This window comes from Stegodyphus dumicola, chromosome 10 (assembly GCF_044657685.1).
Source record: "Stegodyphus dumicola isolate Sdum_Otavi_A_Nest chromosome 10, ASM4465768v1".
NCBI lineage: Eukaryota > Metazoa > Arthropoda > Arachnida > Araneae > Eresidae > Stegodyphus > Stegodyphus dumicola.
In genome coordinates, this window is record NC_140777.1 from 147444161 (window position 1) to 147460852 (window position 16692).

At 34.3% G+C, this 16692-nt stretch overlaps 1 protein-coding gene across 1 annotated transcript in view; it reads right to left on the reverse strand.

Moving 5' to 3' along the window:
* Positions 1-2638: 2638 nt before the first annotated feature.
* Positions 2639-16692, reverse strand: part of LOC118190625 (glycine receptor subunit alpha-2-like) — a 100320-nt gene continuing 86266 nt past the window's right edge. The window contains exons 8-9 of the mRNA XM_035361374.2: positions 9360-9751; positions 2639-7043 (exon numbers count right to left, since the gene is read on the reverse strand). Coding sequence (XP_035217265.1) covers positions 6873-7043; positions 9360-9751 — 563 coding nt within the window. The 3' untranslated portion in view covers positions 2639-6872. The remainder of the gene's footprint in view (positions 7044-9359; positions 9752-16692) is intronic.

Sequence of the window (16692 nt, forward strand, 5' to 3'; positions counted from 1 at the left end):
ATATTATCACTGCTTGTCATATCAATGTTTCTGAGATGTCACTGAAGCGGATACGGAAATGTGATTAGGATGAAATTCGAGGAAGCAGCAGTATGTATTAAATAATAGGAAAATATATTCAGTGCTCTTGTCACATATGTTCATCCTGTATATTCATATGTCATTATTACACAAAATTCTTTTCATAAAATTTATACATTGCTTTGGAAGTGTAACCGATTAGGTCTTTCTTCAGTGAAGGGACAAATGGATGAATGAAAAGTTTAATTGTTGGATAATGGTGTTTTTCATCTTTTTATCCTTGACTTCCAGGCGTTGAAAAAGCATTTCTATGTGTGTGACTGAGCTAAAAACATTTATTTTATGCTAGCATCTCTCGCTTATAGATTAAACATTCGGTGTTTGCCGTCTTTAATTAATTAGATCTTTTAAACGAAAATTTTTCGTGTAAAATTAATATTTGAGCTCAAGGGTTTTTTTTTTTTTTTTTTTTTTTTTTTTTTTTGTAATTTAAGAATAAAACATATTTATGTAATTTTTTTTTTCTGTTCTTCTTTTTTAGAAACTACAATAGGTATGAGGAATGGTAATGTAATAATCACCTACCATGCATAAGAATTTAAGACACTCATCAGCAAATGTCTTTAAAAAGACTTTGATGCTTTTGTGAAATATAAAACTAGAAAATTAAGGCAGATTTTCAGGAAAGATACTTTAGTTAATGAGCGTCTTTTACAGATTAATTAGGCAAATAAAAGTATACATTGCGAAAGGATTTATATGAAATAAGGAACTCTTATCTTTTTAAACTTTAAAATTATATTTATGATCAAAGTTCACTAAGTGCATAAGATAAATAGAAGAGATACATCCCATACTAAAATGCATTGTTGTAATTAAAAAGAAAAAAAGGAAACAAATATTAATTGAAAGGAGTTTCAGTAATACTTAATAAGTACTATGTGGTACAATTTTTTTTTTAAAGCCGGTGGTTTTCTTCTTGGGATAATAATTGACTCAAGTTTTGCGGTAAGAACAAAAGAGGTTTTCAATTACTTTAATAAAGCGTCTTCTTTCTTCATTTGAGTTAATTTACATTGCAAAATCAGAAAGTTTCTGTCCCCTTTTTAACAATTCGTTTAACTTCTTGAAGGCGCTTTATCTTCTTCATTATCGGCGCTTTATCTTCTTCATTATTGGCGCTTTATCTTCTTCATTATCACCGCTTTCATTGTCGGCTGGTACGAGTATTATATGATAATTCAGTTCTTCATTCGTCATTTCTCGATTAATTCTTTGACATCTACTCTTTCCATATCAGAAAGTCCTTCGCCGCCACTTGCTTGTGTAGTGTGTACAATTTCTTTGGCTTTATTTGCAGTTCATGGAAATCCTTTAAAATCATTGATGACAACTCTGGCCAAACAATTCAGTATTGATGAATGAACGTTTCGCCCCATATAAATGAAATTCTAACACTGGACAAATTTAATGGAAACAATTAATCTAATGCACATATACGAAATCGCGTTTTGCAAATACGCGCTCTAGGTTTTGCTGTATTGGATTTTTGTCTATGAATATAGAATGTCAGTGCTACAAACAAATTTTTTACAACATTTGAAGCCTTGGTAAAAAAGAATAATTTTTAATGCTATAACACATGATGTTAATCTCTAGAATTTTACGGAATTTTCGCTTTCCTCACTGCGTGCTCTCGTAGTATAAGTGGTAGCACGTCCGATTGGCAATTAAAAGATCTCGAAATTAATTTCCGGAGAAAGCATCCCTGATTTTATCACGTTCCTGGTTTTCAAAAATTTTAAGTGTCTCTACAAGTGGCACCCGGATAAGATGCGGTATATGATAACTCGTTATTACCTGGATTTGGCTACTGGGTCTCCTCCTTCTCCAGGCACTCTTTAAGTGGGAAAAAATATTATGAAATTTTGCTTTCCCCACATCGTGTTACCGTTTTGTAAACTGTAGCACGTCCAGCTACCAGTCAGAAGATGAGTTTAAATCCAGGAGCAAGCATAGCTATTTTTTCGTGTTTCCTGCTTCAAAAAGGGTCTCTCTTCTATAGGGTTTGCAGTGCAATTTTATAATATTCATATCAAATAGCCTGCTTTTAGATTCCGTATTCGTAACTAATATGATTCTACCGTATATCATTGTATCTAACTCTTTTATATTGTTTTGAGTTCTTCTTTTTTCTTTCCTAATATGTTGTTGAATAGTATTCATTCAGTCTGTTCGGATTTAACAACGCTGTAATTTCCGATATAATGCCGATACACAGTCTCATGTTACTAGTGTTCTTACTGATGTGTAGCTGTATTGGTAGTATTCTATTAGTTATTTTTTCCAGTTTAATATGTCAGACATGCATGTTCTTATACTAGTTATATATCGATGAAATTACGTGTTGATTAATATTGATTAGCATTCTCGGAATGATTAATGAACCCCACTGATCGTCCAGCAGTCCGTTAGCATTCAGTTCAATGTCAGCAGTCTGTCAACTACTGCCCAGGCCCAGAATACCTGCGCGAGTGCTGATATTGAACTGAAAACCACAAGCGAAATCTATCATTTGAGATAGTAATAATAGTAATAATCATATGAACAAATAACCTGGTGTCAAATTTGTTTTATTTCTTACAAAACATATTCATATACAGTATGAAATATCATAACAAGGTATTAGAGATATATTTATAAGTATCATGATAAAGCTAAACATCAGTTTCTTTGTTACATATTTACAGTGATTCCTTATTCATTAGTAATAACACTTCAGAAAGAAGTACGAGTTTCGACAGGAAAAAGGGATATTTTTCAGATATGCCATTAAATTATCGGAAAATCAAGTCACAATTCAAGAATGTAGTTAAATTGATAAGCGCTGCCTATGGTTGGAATCAGAATATCACACAGTCAGAGCTAAAAAAACTGACGCTCTTATAAATGCTTTTAATTTGTATAATAAACATATCCATTAAACTAAAAACAATTTTGAACTAATCTAAAATGACATTTTTCTAACTGGTAATTAAATGTTCTAATCGGACCATCAGCATACCTCTGATAGGCCGATGGATACAAGTGAGCTCAACTTCCTGACATAATTTAAGAAACTGTTCTTATGAATCAAGTTTTTTTAATTTGAAATAAAAGAAAAGAGGCAAAAATTCAATGCTATTTGAGTATTCTCAAAATAATCTGCAAGGATTTGTTGGTTGGTACTAATACATAGATAACTACAGATGCAGGGAAATACTTCAAAGATACAAATTGGAAAATTAAAATCTTATAAACCGAATCTTTGCTACAAATTATTTTTACCTAGTTTGGCACTCATACATTATTTACATATTGTAGATATCAGGTAGTGTTTTAACTTCGTATGGTTTTCCAAGATCAAAATTTAAAAATACAGTACAGTAAAGCATTTAAACTTTTTCAGAGTAAAGCATTTAATCTGTTTCTGTTTTTTCTGAGCGATCTCAATGAGCTGGATAAATTGTGCGTTAAGTTGGACTTCCCGCTAAAAGAGACTCCTGAAATGTTTTTTAGCCCAGAACGGTTATTAATTTCATTTTGGCATTTTGCATCGAAAGCATTAAATGTCTTTTTCACTTTTCAAATTGTTGCCACCAAATATTATCGCCCTGTGTTATATTTAAAGAAATTAAATTATGAAGAACCTGCATAAATGTATGTAAGTTTCTCGCATTGTGATAAAACAACGGTACCTAGAGCCATAAAATTTTGACTAACGTAATCCTGAATCGAATATGGGCATCTGGAAGCACTGATCTGGAATTTGGAATTCGCTTTATTATCGATTTCATATTTTGTAAGATTTTAACGAATTTTAACGATTAACAAACTCAACTACTTTCAAAGCGAGCAATGGCAACACTGTACGAAAAAAAAAAAAAATTTATCTTCAGCGCCCGAGAAAATCTAAAGAATCGAAATTCTAGAGATATGTTCATTTTAAAATTATTTTGCGATATTACTGTTGAATTGAATTTTATGGTTTGAGTACGAAGAACATGATATTTAATAAAGGTAGTACACAAAACTATCAAAAGTGCCCCTTTGGGCGTAATGTAAAATCTGAAAGCTTTGAGATTTTATTAAAAAAAATTTTTTTTTTTCAGTACATGCGTTCTGTAGCGGTCTTGGCAATAAAGCGGATTTGGTGCATTTTTGCATCGGCGACAAACAGACGGCTGCTGATCTGCGCATATCTGAGAAACAAATGGTTAACGGTCTGGGCAGGTTTTTCGTAACTGGAATGTGTCAATATAGAGGTTTTTGATTGTGAAATACTCATTATGCTTACTATTTTCAGTCTTCCATCAACGAAAAAGAAGTTATAGCTGATGTTTGAGACATTATTAGAAGCAATTAGTGAATTGTAGTCACTAGAAATAGTGTGTAAAAAATGAATTTTCCAGTATGTTTACATAAGCTATTAAATAAGTTCTTTTAAATTACGTTACTTTAAATAAATCTTGGCAAATTTGTATTAAAAACTAAAGTAAATGTAAATTTATATTAAATTCCTCCCCTCTCTCTATAAATATATACTATATTATACCTATATATATTAACTAACCTTATGGTATAAATTTCGAATGAATCACCGATTTATCGTTAACCGTAATCATTTCGTTTTCATGGATAACGATTGAATTTCCATTTCATTTTTCGTTTTCGTAGGTTTTGTTTTCATGTTCATAACATTTGGCAATAAATCGCGCATTCTTAAGCATGAATTGCGCCAACGCTATTTTCTCTCATCAAGGCCCCAGCAGAAGACCAAGTATCCTTTTACGTTAATAGAGATTGAAGTATATAAGACGCTATTTTCTAAAAAAAAAGTCCTATATGTTTCATTTGGTAACATTATTATGCTTTTTTCACATCCGTCTGCTGCGGGACTTTTCGATGTGTCCAATTTAAAGGTGTGAATAGTATTGCTTGACTGGAAAGTAATTTCTAGATTCAGACGAGAAGAAGCACACATCAATACTGTTGACATAACACCTTATTAAAAGAGAAAGAGATTATATTAAATTCACACTTTTGTAAAGCGGAACGTAATTGATGGCAAAATTATGCACTATTTTTGTCCTTCCTTACCCTTTTATAAGTTAAACTTCATGTTTCGAAAAGTACTTTTGGTTGTCTTCTTCTGTATTGTAACAAGACAACCATAATTAGTTGTCTTGTTCTGTATATATTTTACTACAAGGCGTTTCACCGTCTTTTCTTTATTTAAAGCCACAGCATTTAGTATTTATCATTACATTGCATTTTTCATTCAAATTCTGGTGATCTATGATCCACAAATTTGAGAACATTTGCTTTCCTGTATTTCATTTGCATTATTTAAAACTGATATGCTACCTGTTTTTCATAGTATTATACATAAACCATATTCTTTCAAATCTAAAGGCACCATTCTTTTCTTACAGATGTCCCTAAAATGGGGTGCACCTTAGAATCGACCGCGCATTAAGACATAAAGGCCTTAAGATTTAAAATTACTGATTATTGCGAAGAAATTCATTTTCCCAAAATACTAATTTAAGTAGCTATATTTTCAATTAATTATTAAAATAATGTCCTAGACGTGCTTGAATATCTTGTTTTATTTATTTTAATTGCTTGAAATAGTTTTGTTTTCTGTTGATGACACTTATGATGCCCTTTAGAAACGAGCTGACATATTCTTCACAGTTAAAAATGTATATAAAGTAAAGCAGCTTAAATTAAATTATACATATATTAGTCCTTCAAATTCGAGCTGAAGAACAGAGATATAAAATCTTGAAATCAGATTCTTCAAATTTTTATGTATTATTCTCCAACATTTATAGAACTTAAGCATGTATGTTAATTACCAATTGCTCAGTCTATATTTAACACCACGGCGTTCAAAATTTGAATCTAGTGTTTGCAGCTGTTCCGTGGAGGCTTATTATTATTCATCACTGAAATAATTTACTTGCAAATAATAATCACAGAATTCATTCACTGTTATTGAAATAATAAAAGAATGAGTTTGAATAAATTCATTTCTACAAAATTTGACGTAGACAGAAAGCAACGGCGTATTTGAAATCAGTAATTTAAAATCCATGAAGCTCGAGCCCACTAATGATAGAATGGATAACACCGTTGAGCACAATTAGCTCGTCTTAAGTTCGGTTCCTGATGAACGCGGCCAACCAGCGGCCGAGCGGTAAAGTCGCTGAACACTGGTAGTTCGGTCCGAGGTTCGAATCCCGCGAACGGGCTGGCTGCATGGCTGTTTTCGTGGTTTTCCTCATGTGTAACGTGTATACGAGCCAGTTTACCTTAGAAAGTCCTCCACGAAGGCATCCCTCTCCTTAGGCAGATAGCCCTAGTGTGCTTTGCCATAATTAAATACACCACCGCTACACCTGATGAACGCGCTGCACGCACGTTTTCCCCATGTATGAAGAAAATATGCCCTAGTCTCCTTTAGGAAATCCTCCACGAAGACATTCATCCTAAGGCAGATAGTCGTTGTATGCTTTGCTATAATTAATTCACCATAACTTCTCATAACTTTTTCTCTGATGATTTTTAGATATTGACCAGCTATGTGAATGCTGCTAATTTGAAAGCTCTAATAGTAGCACTGCAACGGATTACTTCAGCATATCAGAAATACGCATGATAATTGAAGAAATGTTAAACCAATAAGATTCTCGAAGTTAATATATACTTGAAGAAAGAGGATTACACAGCATGTAAATTTAAACAGTTACAATAAACTTATAAATCTTCTTTCTTTCTATTTTTTTTTAGATTACGTGATTATGTTAAATACAAAGAAGATAGTATATCCAATAGACAGCAGAGAGTACAAAAAAGCTAAAAGGAAACATTATCCTTGAAATCTGGTCAATTCTAGAGGCCCATGTTTGATGACAGCGAACTTTAGACGAAACGGAATTTGATTTTAAATCCATAATCACAATGTGTGCGTCACTCTGTGGAAAAAAATGACGAAAATAAAATAAATCTGGTGAAATACTCAAAAATATTTGCTATAAGTTTTAAAATTAAATATTTTATTAGTTACCATTCAACATAACAGAAACAAGCCTAATTACAGAACAAAAATTTGAAAAATTATTTCACTGTAACTAAAAGTAATAGATAGCATTCCAATTAAGATTTAAAAAATTTAAGAACAGCATATAATAGAGAGTGTGGCAGCGTTCATAGCGTAATTTGACTTGCGTAGCTCAATGACGTACTGCATGAATGCGCGCCAACTCGTGTCGCATTCGTGTACTAATGAGCTGCCATTTCAAGTGTGACAGTGATATGGATCGTTGGATTGCACAGCATCATGCCTTTGCTGTTGAAAGTTATTTCAAGAATAACTACTCTGTTATTGCTACCCAGCGTCTATTTCGGGAACATTTCAATTTGGGACGTTATGGGAAAGTTCCAGATAGACGGACCATTGCGACAGGCATTTCCAGGTAGAGTAATTTTCCGTTTTGGTGACATTTCCTAGCCGCCTCGCTCACCTGATCTTTTATGTGCCGACTTTGGGGGAACCTGAAGCAAGAAGTTTCCCGAACGCGTTGTGCCACCATTCCTGAGTTGGAGGATCGCATCCGAACTGCCGTCGGCAACGTCCCAGGGAATACGTTACGCCGAGTTATGGCAAGCTTCCAACGGCACCTAGATGAATATGCTGTGCAGAGGGGGCATCATGTTCAAAAAGTAATCCACGCAATGGACAATGACTTACACATTAGTAAATGGTATACCTTTAACTATTAATTGACATAAGAGGTAATAAATAAATTACAGGTAATGGCTTATGGTGTGCTTTTAATATCCTACTATGAACGCTGCCGCACCCTATATTTATACCAATATTTAATACTTACTTAAGAACGGCATAATCATTTGAGTGCTAATACCTAGCAGAATTCGATGTTATATAATATATCATGCCCTAACTGTGGTCGAGTGATTACAACCACTGAATACAAATATTTATCGACTAGGGCGAACTGAGGGGAACAAGTTGTCTGCATGTTTGGTTTCTATGCTTGGTTTTACTCATATGTAAAGGGAATACAAGCCAGTTTCCCTTAGAATGTCCTTTACGAAGAAAACTCTTCCCTTAGGTTGAAATAGCCCTCACATAGTTTGCATTCGAATAACCTGTTATAATATTTATATAAAGAATATGTTCACCTAGTTAAATATTTTACAATTAACTTTCGTATATTTTTTGTAGCTTATTTATACTACTAAAAAAACTGAAATCAACTATTTCACGGAACGAAGAATAACTAATAAGAAAATGAGATACAAAAGTAATTTCATTCAAGTATTACATAATATCAGGACAATTGGGAGTAAATATACGTTTTGCAGTTTTGCAGTCGGGAGTAAATATACGTTTTGCATTTCAATATTTATATTGTATGCTAATAACACAAGTATCGTAAAAATGCCTTTCACTGAGTTTAGAAAAAAGCTTCTAAAACGTTTTCCATCAGAAATTCTTAGTCTTTCTTTAAAGTCTAAAGACGTACCATGATCGTCTAGTGTTTAGTTACTCTTAGTCCGAAGTCTAAAGTGTGGCATCGAATACCACTTAAATTTGGCTGTTTGTGTGTCCCTCCTTTCTCACGGATGTAATATATTTCACCTCCTGTCGTTCACCCTGGGAAATATTCTCTGTAATGATCTGTCTAAATAAACAATAGATTCGGCTGTTCCGGAAGAAAGCATTAAATTGCAAATTCCGATAAAACAAATTGTAGATTTTCGCAGAAATCTTATCTAAAATAATTTATCAGAAACACATCGTGGTATGGAAACTAAAATAGGTTAAAATAGCACACCGAATAACAATTATTACAGACACTACGTCAACAAGATTTAGTGTAATTTTCAAAATTTACACTACAAGTTTGGAAGGTTTGAATTAAATGTTCTTCAGGAGAAGCAGTTAAAATGACGAAGAAGAAGCCTGGCCTCACGTGATTTTAACAAGACATCAGAAATTCCAAGAACTTTAACATACAAGTTCCTTAATGGAGATTTCTCGAAATTTCTATCTGTTAACGTGTGAGCTTAAATGTCTCCTTTGTCATTTTAAGTCCTGCAGTTCGGTTCAAACTTTCGAAACTAGTCCTGCGAAAATTTGAAAATTACGTTGATTCTTGTTGCCTTCATAGCATATTTATAATTGTTTATTATTAAACTATTACAAACTATTCATTACGACAATTTCTAAAATTAAATGCAAATGAAACAATGGCATCACTCACCAGTTCTTCACGTTCCATTAAATTTTCTTCCATATTTCTCCTCGATATCTTTTGCTTGAGACTCATGGCCGCAGATTCTTCAAGAATTACATTGACTAAGGCGTATTCCATAAGAGACAAGAATACAAACACTGTACACGAGGCCATAAAAATATCGATAGCCTTGATATAAGATACAGGTGGGAGGGAGGCGAGGCTCTTCGCATGTTGAGTCGATAGCGTCAGCAGACTTGTAACTCCTAGAGTTACACGAGCGGGAACAGCATCAGGCCTTATCCAGAAGGACACCCAAGACATGATGACAATAAGACATGTTGGGATATATGTATGAAACATGTAGTAGCCCAAGCGCCTCTTCAGTGTGAAGGTGACCTTGAGACAAGTGAAATTACCTAAAGTGAGGAAATGACAGTTACTATTCAACTTAAAATTTTATACAAAAGATATCTATATAAAAGCCATTTTCCGAGATGTTGTCTTTGAAACAGACATAAAATTTCTGCCTGTCCTAAAATGTTGTGTCTACTGTTTTTCAAAGCAACATTTCTCTTAAGAATTTAATTATGTTTTTAAGAATTTTCAGCGGAAAAGCTTAAATGCAATAATAAATAGTACCTAAGATGGATTAGTAAACTTGCTGATTTTCTTTGTTGTTGTTGTTGACTAATGTTCACTTGTCTGATCTACAGTCAGCCCAAGCCCAAGAAATTCCTCGTGGCAAGGGGGAAAGGTAAGCTAGTTATTGGCAATAGCCTTAAGCACCTTACTGGTGACAGTACGATTTAGCTCAATTTCGCCCCCAATTTTGATGGAGAGCACCTGGGGCGGACGGGTCCGAGGGCCTCTCACACCTCTTTCCCTACCACCAGCCTTTCCAGAGGATTTTCGACTCGCCGAATCTTTAGAGTGTCCCCCTGTCGAATGGACGCTATTCATTTACAAACGCTCATTCCTTCTCAGGGATTTGAAACTGGGCCATTCGGCATGGCAGCCTGCGACATTAACCACTATATCAGTTGGGTGGCTGCGGATTTTGTAGAAATGTAAAGTGAAAGAACAGTGTATTTATACACTTGTAGTAGCCTGAAGATAACTTGAAATTATATGAAGCATTTATGATTTAAATGCAGTGATTCATATTTAAAGAACTGAAATCCTCATCCACAAATACTTCAACATGTACTTAACACAATTACCAAAGACAAAAATAAGTTATCTTTGCATAGAGTGAAAAATCAGTGGATTACTTTATTAATTACATAGCATTATAATAATAATATTAAATTAAAGAAAACGTATTGTTACGTGCTTATGGGTTCGTAATGGAATGAATACACACAGAAACGATGACGGCTTGATGAAATTCATTTTTCTAAACACTAATGGAACTTTTCACACTAATGCTCTTCTCGGTACGATCGAGCACAATCAGTAGCTACCACTTTAAACTACTAAGAACGTTGAACACAATGCAATACAAAAAGCTTTCAAGAATGATCTCTCAATACGCTGAGCTAAACTTTGAACTCAACTCTGAACTTAACTGAAAACTGATGCTCTCTTCGATCCTATATACGTAGGTGTCCTCTATCCACCGAGAAATTTCCAATACCTTCGATTTCGCAAACGTTTTGGAAGGCATACATAGTTACAGTTACAGAGGGCCGGATGCAGTTGCACAGAGATCGGCCTATTTACAGTTACCCATGGATCGAAACAAAATGTCGTCGAATGTGTCGCTAAGTTCGGCAACTTTTGATAATTTCTCGGCCGAATCCAAAACCATCACCAGCTTGGCCCTGTTTCACTAATTTGGCAACATAACCATTTACCTCAATTTTAAATGACTTACCTCTATAACATTACTTTTGACAATGCTTCGCATCCTGAGTCCTTTCATTTTACATTATACATTTTAAATTATACATTTTACATTATTCATGTTACATTATACAGGATATACTACAATTTACATAAAATATCACTAAATTTATTTACATGTATACAAAATTCGTAACAGTATTTCAATATTAGTGCAATATCACTTTGCATTAGCGACGGTTTGAAGACGTTTAGGCACTGAACTACTAAGAATCCCATCTTAAAATTAAATGATATTTAAAGTCATGCTTATTTGATATTGGGCACTTTTTAAGTTTCCTTTTCATTCCTTTCCAAATGTATTAGATTGTTCGTTTGGTAACTGTGAGGAAGTTTCTAGAGTATGTAGTGTATCGCAATGTAACCACTCCTTCATAGTTCGCGCTTTGTGTTTGGGATCATTGTTTTGTTAAAAGTGTAAATTTACAGAAAGGTCCAGTTTTTGCGCTTTTTGTTTCAATTTGGTGTCGGAAATGTTCATATAATCGTATTTAATCAAAATAGTAACAATAACTAATAATTATTTCCAACCCCACTTACAGCCATATACCCCCACAACGTTATATTTCGACCGTCGTGATTTACCGTTGCCTGTATATGTTCTTCATGCTTTGGCCAGCTGTCATTAAGACTAATTTTTATTTATCTGATTGTGAACAATACATTTACTTTCACCCGAAAAAGTTACTAGATGCTGAAATTCTTCAGGTTTGCTAATCGATTCTTTTGCAAATTCTAGTCTCTTCTCTCAGCTATCTTTATAAGGTATTTCTCCCGCCATCTTAACATGCCTTGGTGGTGTAATGGCCAGCACACTTGGCGCGTAATCGAGAGGTCCGTGGTTCGAGTTCTGGCGAAGGCATTGCTCATATTTCATGTCTCCTCCTTCAAAAAAGTCGTAATGTCTCTACAGTCGCGCACCAACTAAAAAAGATGCTGAATGATGATTCTTCACCACCAAGGATTTGGCGATTGGGTTCCCTAATCCCAGTCGTCTTTTAAAAGGGGGAGTATATAAGGTATTACTCCCACCTTCTGAGCGTGGTGTAGTGGCCAGCACACTCGGCGCCTATTCGAGAGTCCGTGGTTCGAGTTTCGGCGAGAGCATTGCTTATTTTTCATCTCTCCTGCTTCTTTCTACAGCTTTACTTATGAATGATTTTCGTGTGTCTACTTGAGTATAATATCCAGATTTTCTATTTAAGAAATTTCTAATTATTCTAGAAAGAACTTTCTTTCTGGAAATTTCTCGAAATTCTGATGCAGTTGAAGAACTTACAAAAGGATCATCTAACTTAATTTCTTCAAAATAAATTGTCCGTCTCTCTCGCTTAACTTCTATGATCTTCCAGAACAATGTTTATTTTATACACTTCCATTTTATAAAATTTTTTAACAACATATTGCACAATAATACGGATTTTTTTAACCCTAATTTCTATATCATGTAGAGAATTTTTATTTCTGAACAATTTTGTAATGAGACTGCTGACATCAATTGACATTTAATTTGTTTTGGTGCACATTGTCAGATAAAAGTCAAAGAAAACAGGCAAAAGTAAACACTAAATTAACGCATTTAGTTTTTGCTATGGTACAAAAGAAATCTGCACGATAAAGTTGAAACTTTTTAAGTGTGTGAATAGTTTTTTTCTTACAGTTTTAAGCATTTTTCATATTTTAAGAAATATTTTTACCTTAATTTATCACGTTTAGAGAAATTATCTCTAGTTTGAGTTTTCCCCGCTGTTTTGGCGTTTATTGCAAACAAATTATAATCTAATTAAAATAAATAGTCTAAGAAAGGCTTTCTTATATTTTATGGATATTTTTTACATCACAGTAGATCCAAACCTTCTTATACTTCTATATTCTAGAAATAATATTTACTCTTATTCTATTGTATTAAAATTTAGTTTATTTACATAGGCAGTGCTTTTAGTCTATTGACAATGGCCAATTTATAGCATGAAGTTCTTACATCATCAATTCCGTCTTTTCGCGATTACTTTATTTGTGAACAGCAGAATAAGAGTTCATAGTGAAAATTTAATTCTGTTAAAACAAAAAGTAAGTAAGCAACAAAAGGTGACTATGGGAGAAATATCTTCAGAGGAAGATGAAAAAAGAAAATATGATTCTAGATCTTTGATCCTCGAATTTTGTGTTTTAGAGACATTAGGTAATTTTTAGAAGCAGGCACGATTTGAAAAACAAATCCTGGGTGAGGAGAATCATCATCCAGAATCTTTTTAGTTCGGGCGCCACTGTAGAGGCATTTTGGTATTTTTTTGGAGGCCGGAGAAATGAAAAATTAGCTTCCGCCTTCACCGGGATTCGAAACCACGGACTTCTGGATATCTGTCCAGTGTGGAGATCACACACCACAAAGGCATGCCAAGAAGGTGGGAGAAATACCTTATAGTGTAAAATGAGGTAAGGTGAAAATTTCACATAACGATATTATCCTGTTATAGCAGTAGCTGCACAGGAATCATTTTCAATTACAAAGCCACGTCTCACTTTAGAAATGTTTAAAACTGTAAACAACAAGAAATAAAATTTTGAGTGAAACAGACACCCAGCGAGTCTTAAGCATACTCGAGTGGCGTTAACATAAAGAAAAGATAGAAGATGATGCATTAGAAAGACAGTTATCTAATGCTATTATAGAAGGAGATTTTTCATTCAGAAACTATGATCTTTTCCTTGTCACTATCTACTTAGGCCGCCACTCTACTTCATATAGATACGGTAAATTTAAATTATCCGTTACCATCTGCTTTATTGTTTAATATTGTATTTGTCGTTTTCTGCTCTTAGGCTTAATAATTGTTTTTTGTGTGTCATGAATCTGTACACGAAGCACTATAGTAAAATTTAGACAAGTATTCATCTGTGATTCAGGAACGGATTAATTTATTTGACATTAATTCCTATGGGAAAAATTGTTTCGGTTTATAAACATTTCGGATGACGAACGCTCTTCAAAAACAAATTACATTCGGAAACACAGACACAGATTTCACTGCATTTTCAGAATCATGTACAAAATTTGCGCAAAAACTAACGTACTCTAAACATTGTTGCTCGGTAATGGTAAACATTAGGTAAATTAAATATTATGGACGGAAACATTTGTCCTTTAACATCTAACCTACAGATAATTTTTATTTCCATTTATTGCAAGTAAGCCATTGTAAATGAACTACGTGATATCTTACTATGCCAATCGAATTCCTTTACGAATCCTGGGATAAATCAGCAGTGTCGATTAACAATAAGCTATTGCCAGTTTATAAGGATAAAGCAATGAATAGAATTAATGTGTGTCATTAGCTTCAGAGGTTTCTGATTTGGTGATTGAAACATTCAGGATCAGCCACAGTCAAGTAAGAAACGATAAAAACGCATCAGTCATCAATGAATTCATCCAAAATAGCTGCTGCCTAGAGAGAGATCTAAAGCACACAGCTATGTGGCAAAAAGATCTGATTTAAGGCTAATACGAAAACTGTGATACAGGAAAAAATCAGAGCTGGTTGAGATCTATGGCTTTTGGCAAGTTCCATGATACAAATCAGGAAGAACGTGAATGAAAGACCTGCAGATTTTTTCTTGGGATTGTCCAGAATGCTTTCCTAAAGGTATAAACTTGCCTTGATGAAACTTGACTGTTTTATTTTGATCCTGAGAGTAAAAGGCAGTCGATAAAATACACTCATGTCCAAAATTATGTTTACATGCATAAATTCATGGATTTCTCAGAGACTATGACTTATAATTTAATGAATTTTCGTCGAATCATACATAACATGATGACACATAAATGCAAAAGAAAAAATTGAAGATCACCTCATATGATATAAAATTGTAGCATGAAACAATAAAAATGGTAATAAAGTGTGACAAAGAGAGTTAAGAAAAAAAGGAATGATTCAGAAAAAGAATTAAGTCTTACAAATTTAATATGGAATATGATCTCCCCTGACTTGTACACGCATATCACAACGTGTTTTAAGGCTGGAAATAACGTTGTTAACCACAGTTTGGGGAATTAATCTCCACTCTTCCAGCAATGCCGTCTTCAGAGCATTTACATCTCTAGGAGGAGGATGTATACGTGCAATTGCTCTTCCAAGGTAGTCCCATAAGTTCTCTTTCGGGTTAAGGTCAGGAGAGTTTGGTGGCCAAGGTATTCGCTTAATGTCTTCACTTTCAAGGAATTCATCAACGAGGTTTGCTCGATGTGGACGGGCATTATCATCCATAAATAAAAAGTCAGGTCCATATGCACCCCTGAAAAGTCTTACATAAGGATCTAAGACCTCATCTCGATACATCTGGCCTGTCACAGATCCGCTGCTGAACACGTGTAGGGGCGTACGTCCATCGATCATTATTCCACCCCATACCATCACACCTCCACTACCGAAACGGTCACGTTCCACAATGTTTGAGGGATCATTTCGTGTTCCTGACTCCCTCCAGATGTAAACACGTTTAGAATCACCAGTTAAACTAAACCACGACTCATCAGTAAAGAGAACATGGGACCATTGATGTTCAGTCCAGTTTTGATGTTCTTTACACCAATTAAAGCGATCCCTCTTTTTCTGTGAAGACAGTAAAACACATACCCTTGGCTTTCTGTCATAAAGGCCTTTTTCATTAAGCCTTCTGTATATTGTTTGCCGTGATGCAACAGTTCCAGTGGCGGCTGCAAGCTCTGAACTTAACTGGCGAGCAGTAGCCTTTCTGTTACGACGGGCAGTTAATGCCAGATACCGATCTTCAGAAGCAGTTGTCATTTGTTTCCGATCTTATCCAGGCCTCCTTACAACACTTCCATCATTTTGAAACTGTTTCCATAGCTTAGAGACTGTCTGTCTTGAAATATTCAGACATGTGGCTGTTTCCATGATTGACTGCCCTGCTTTTAAATGGCCGATAATTCGCCACTTTACAGATACTTCCAAATGATACTTCGAAGCCATAACAAACCACTTTGAGTCCCTACACACTGAAATCAAACGCTATGTTGCAGAAATTCACTCGAATATTCAGTTTGTGCAAAGCGCTTGATTCACCCTTGGATGACGTAACGCCTAGATTTGCATATCACAAACCGTTTGATTACTTTTGATTGGATAATGCTAATTAGGCTTGGTTTTCACACATTCCCTGCAAATACGGATCACATTGATTCGATATTTCATTGAATATCATCATTTTTGGGTATGTAAAGATAATTTTGGACATGAGTGTACATGTGCAATTGTATCATAGACAAAGATATCTGCTCTACGATAAAGCAGATTCATCATATCTTGGGTGAAATGTCCAAAAAAACAAAGTTTCTACTTACAAAATTTCATTTTTGTAAGCTTACTATGATCCAAGATGCAATGTTTTGACTGAACTTTGTATATAGTTACGATATTTCAAAAGG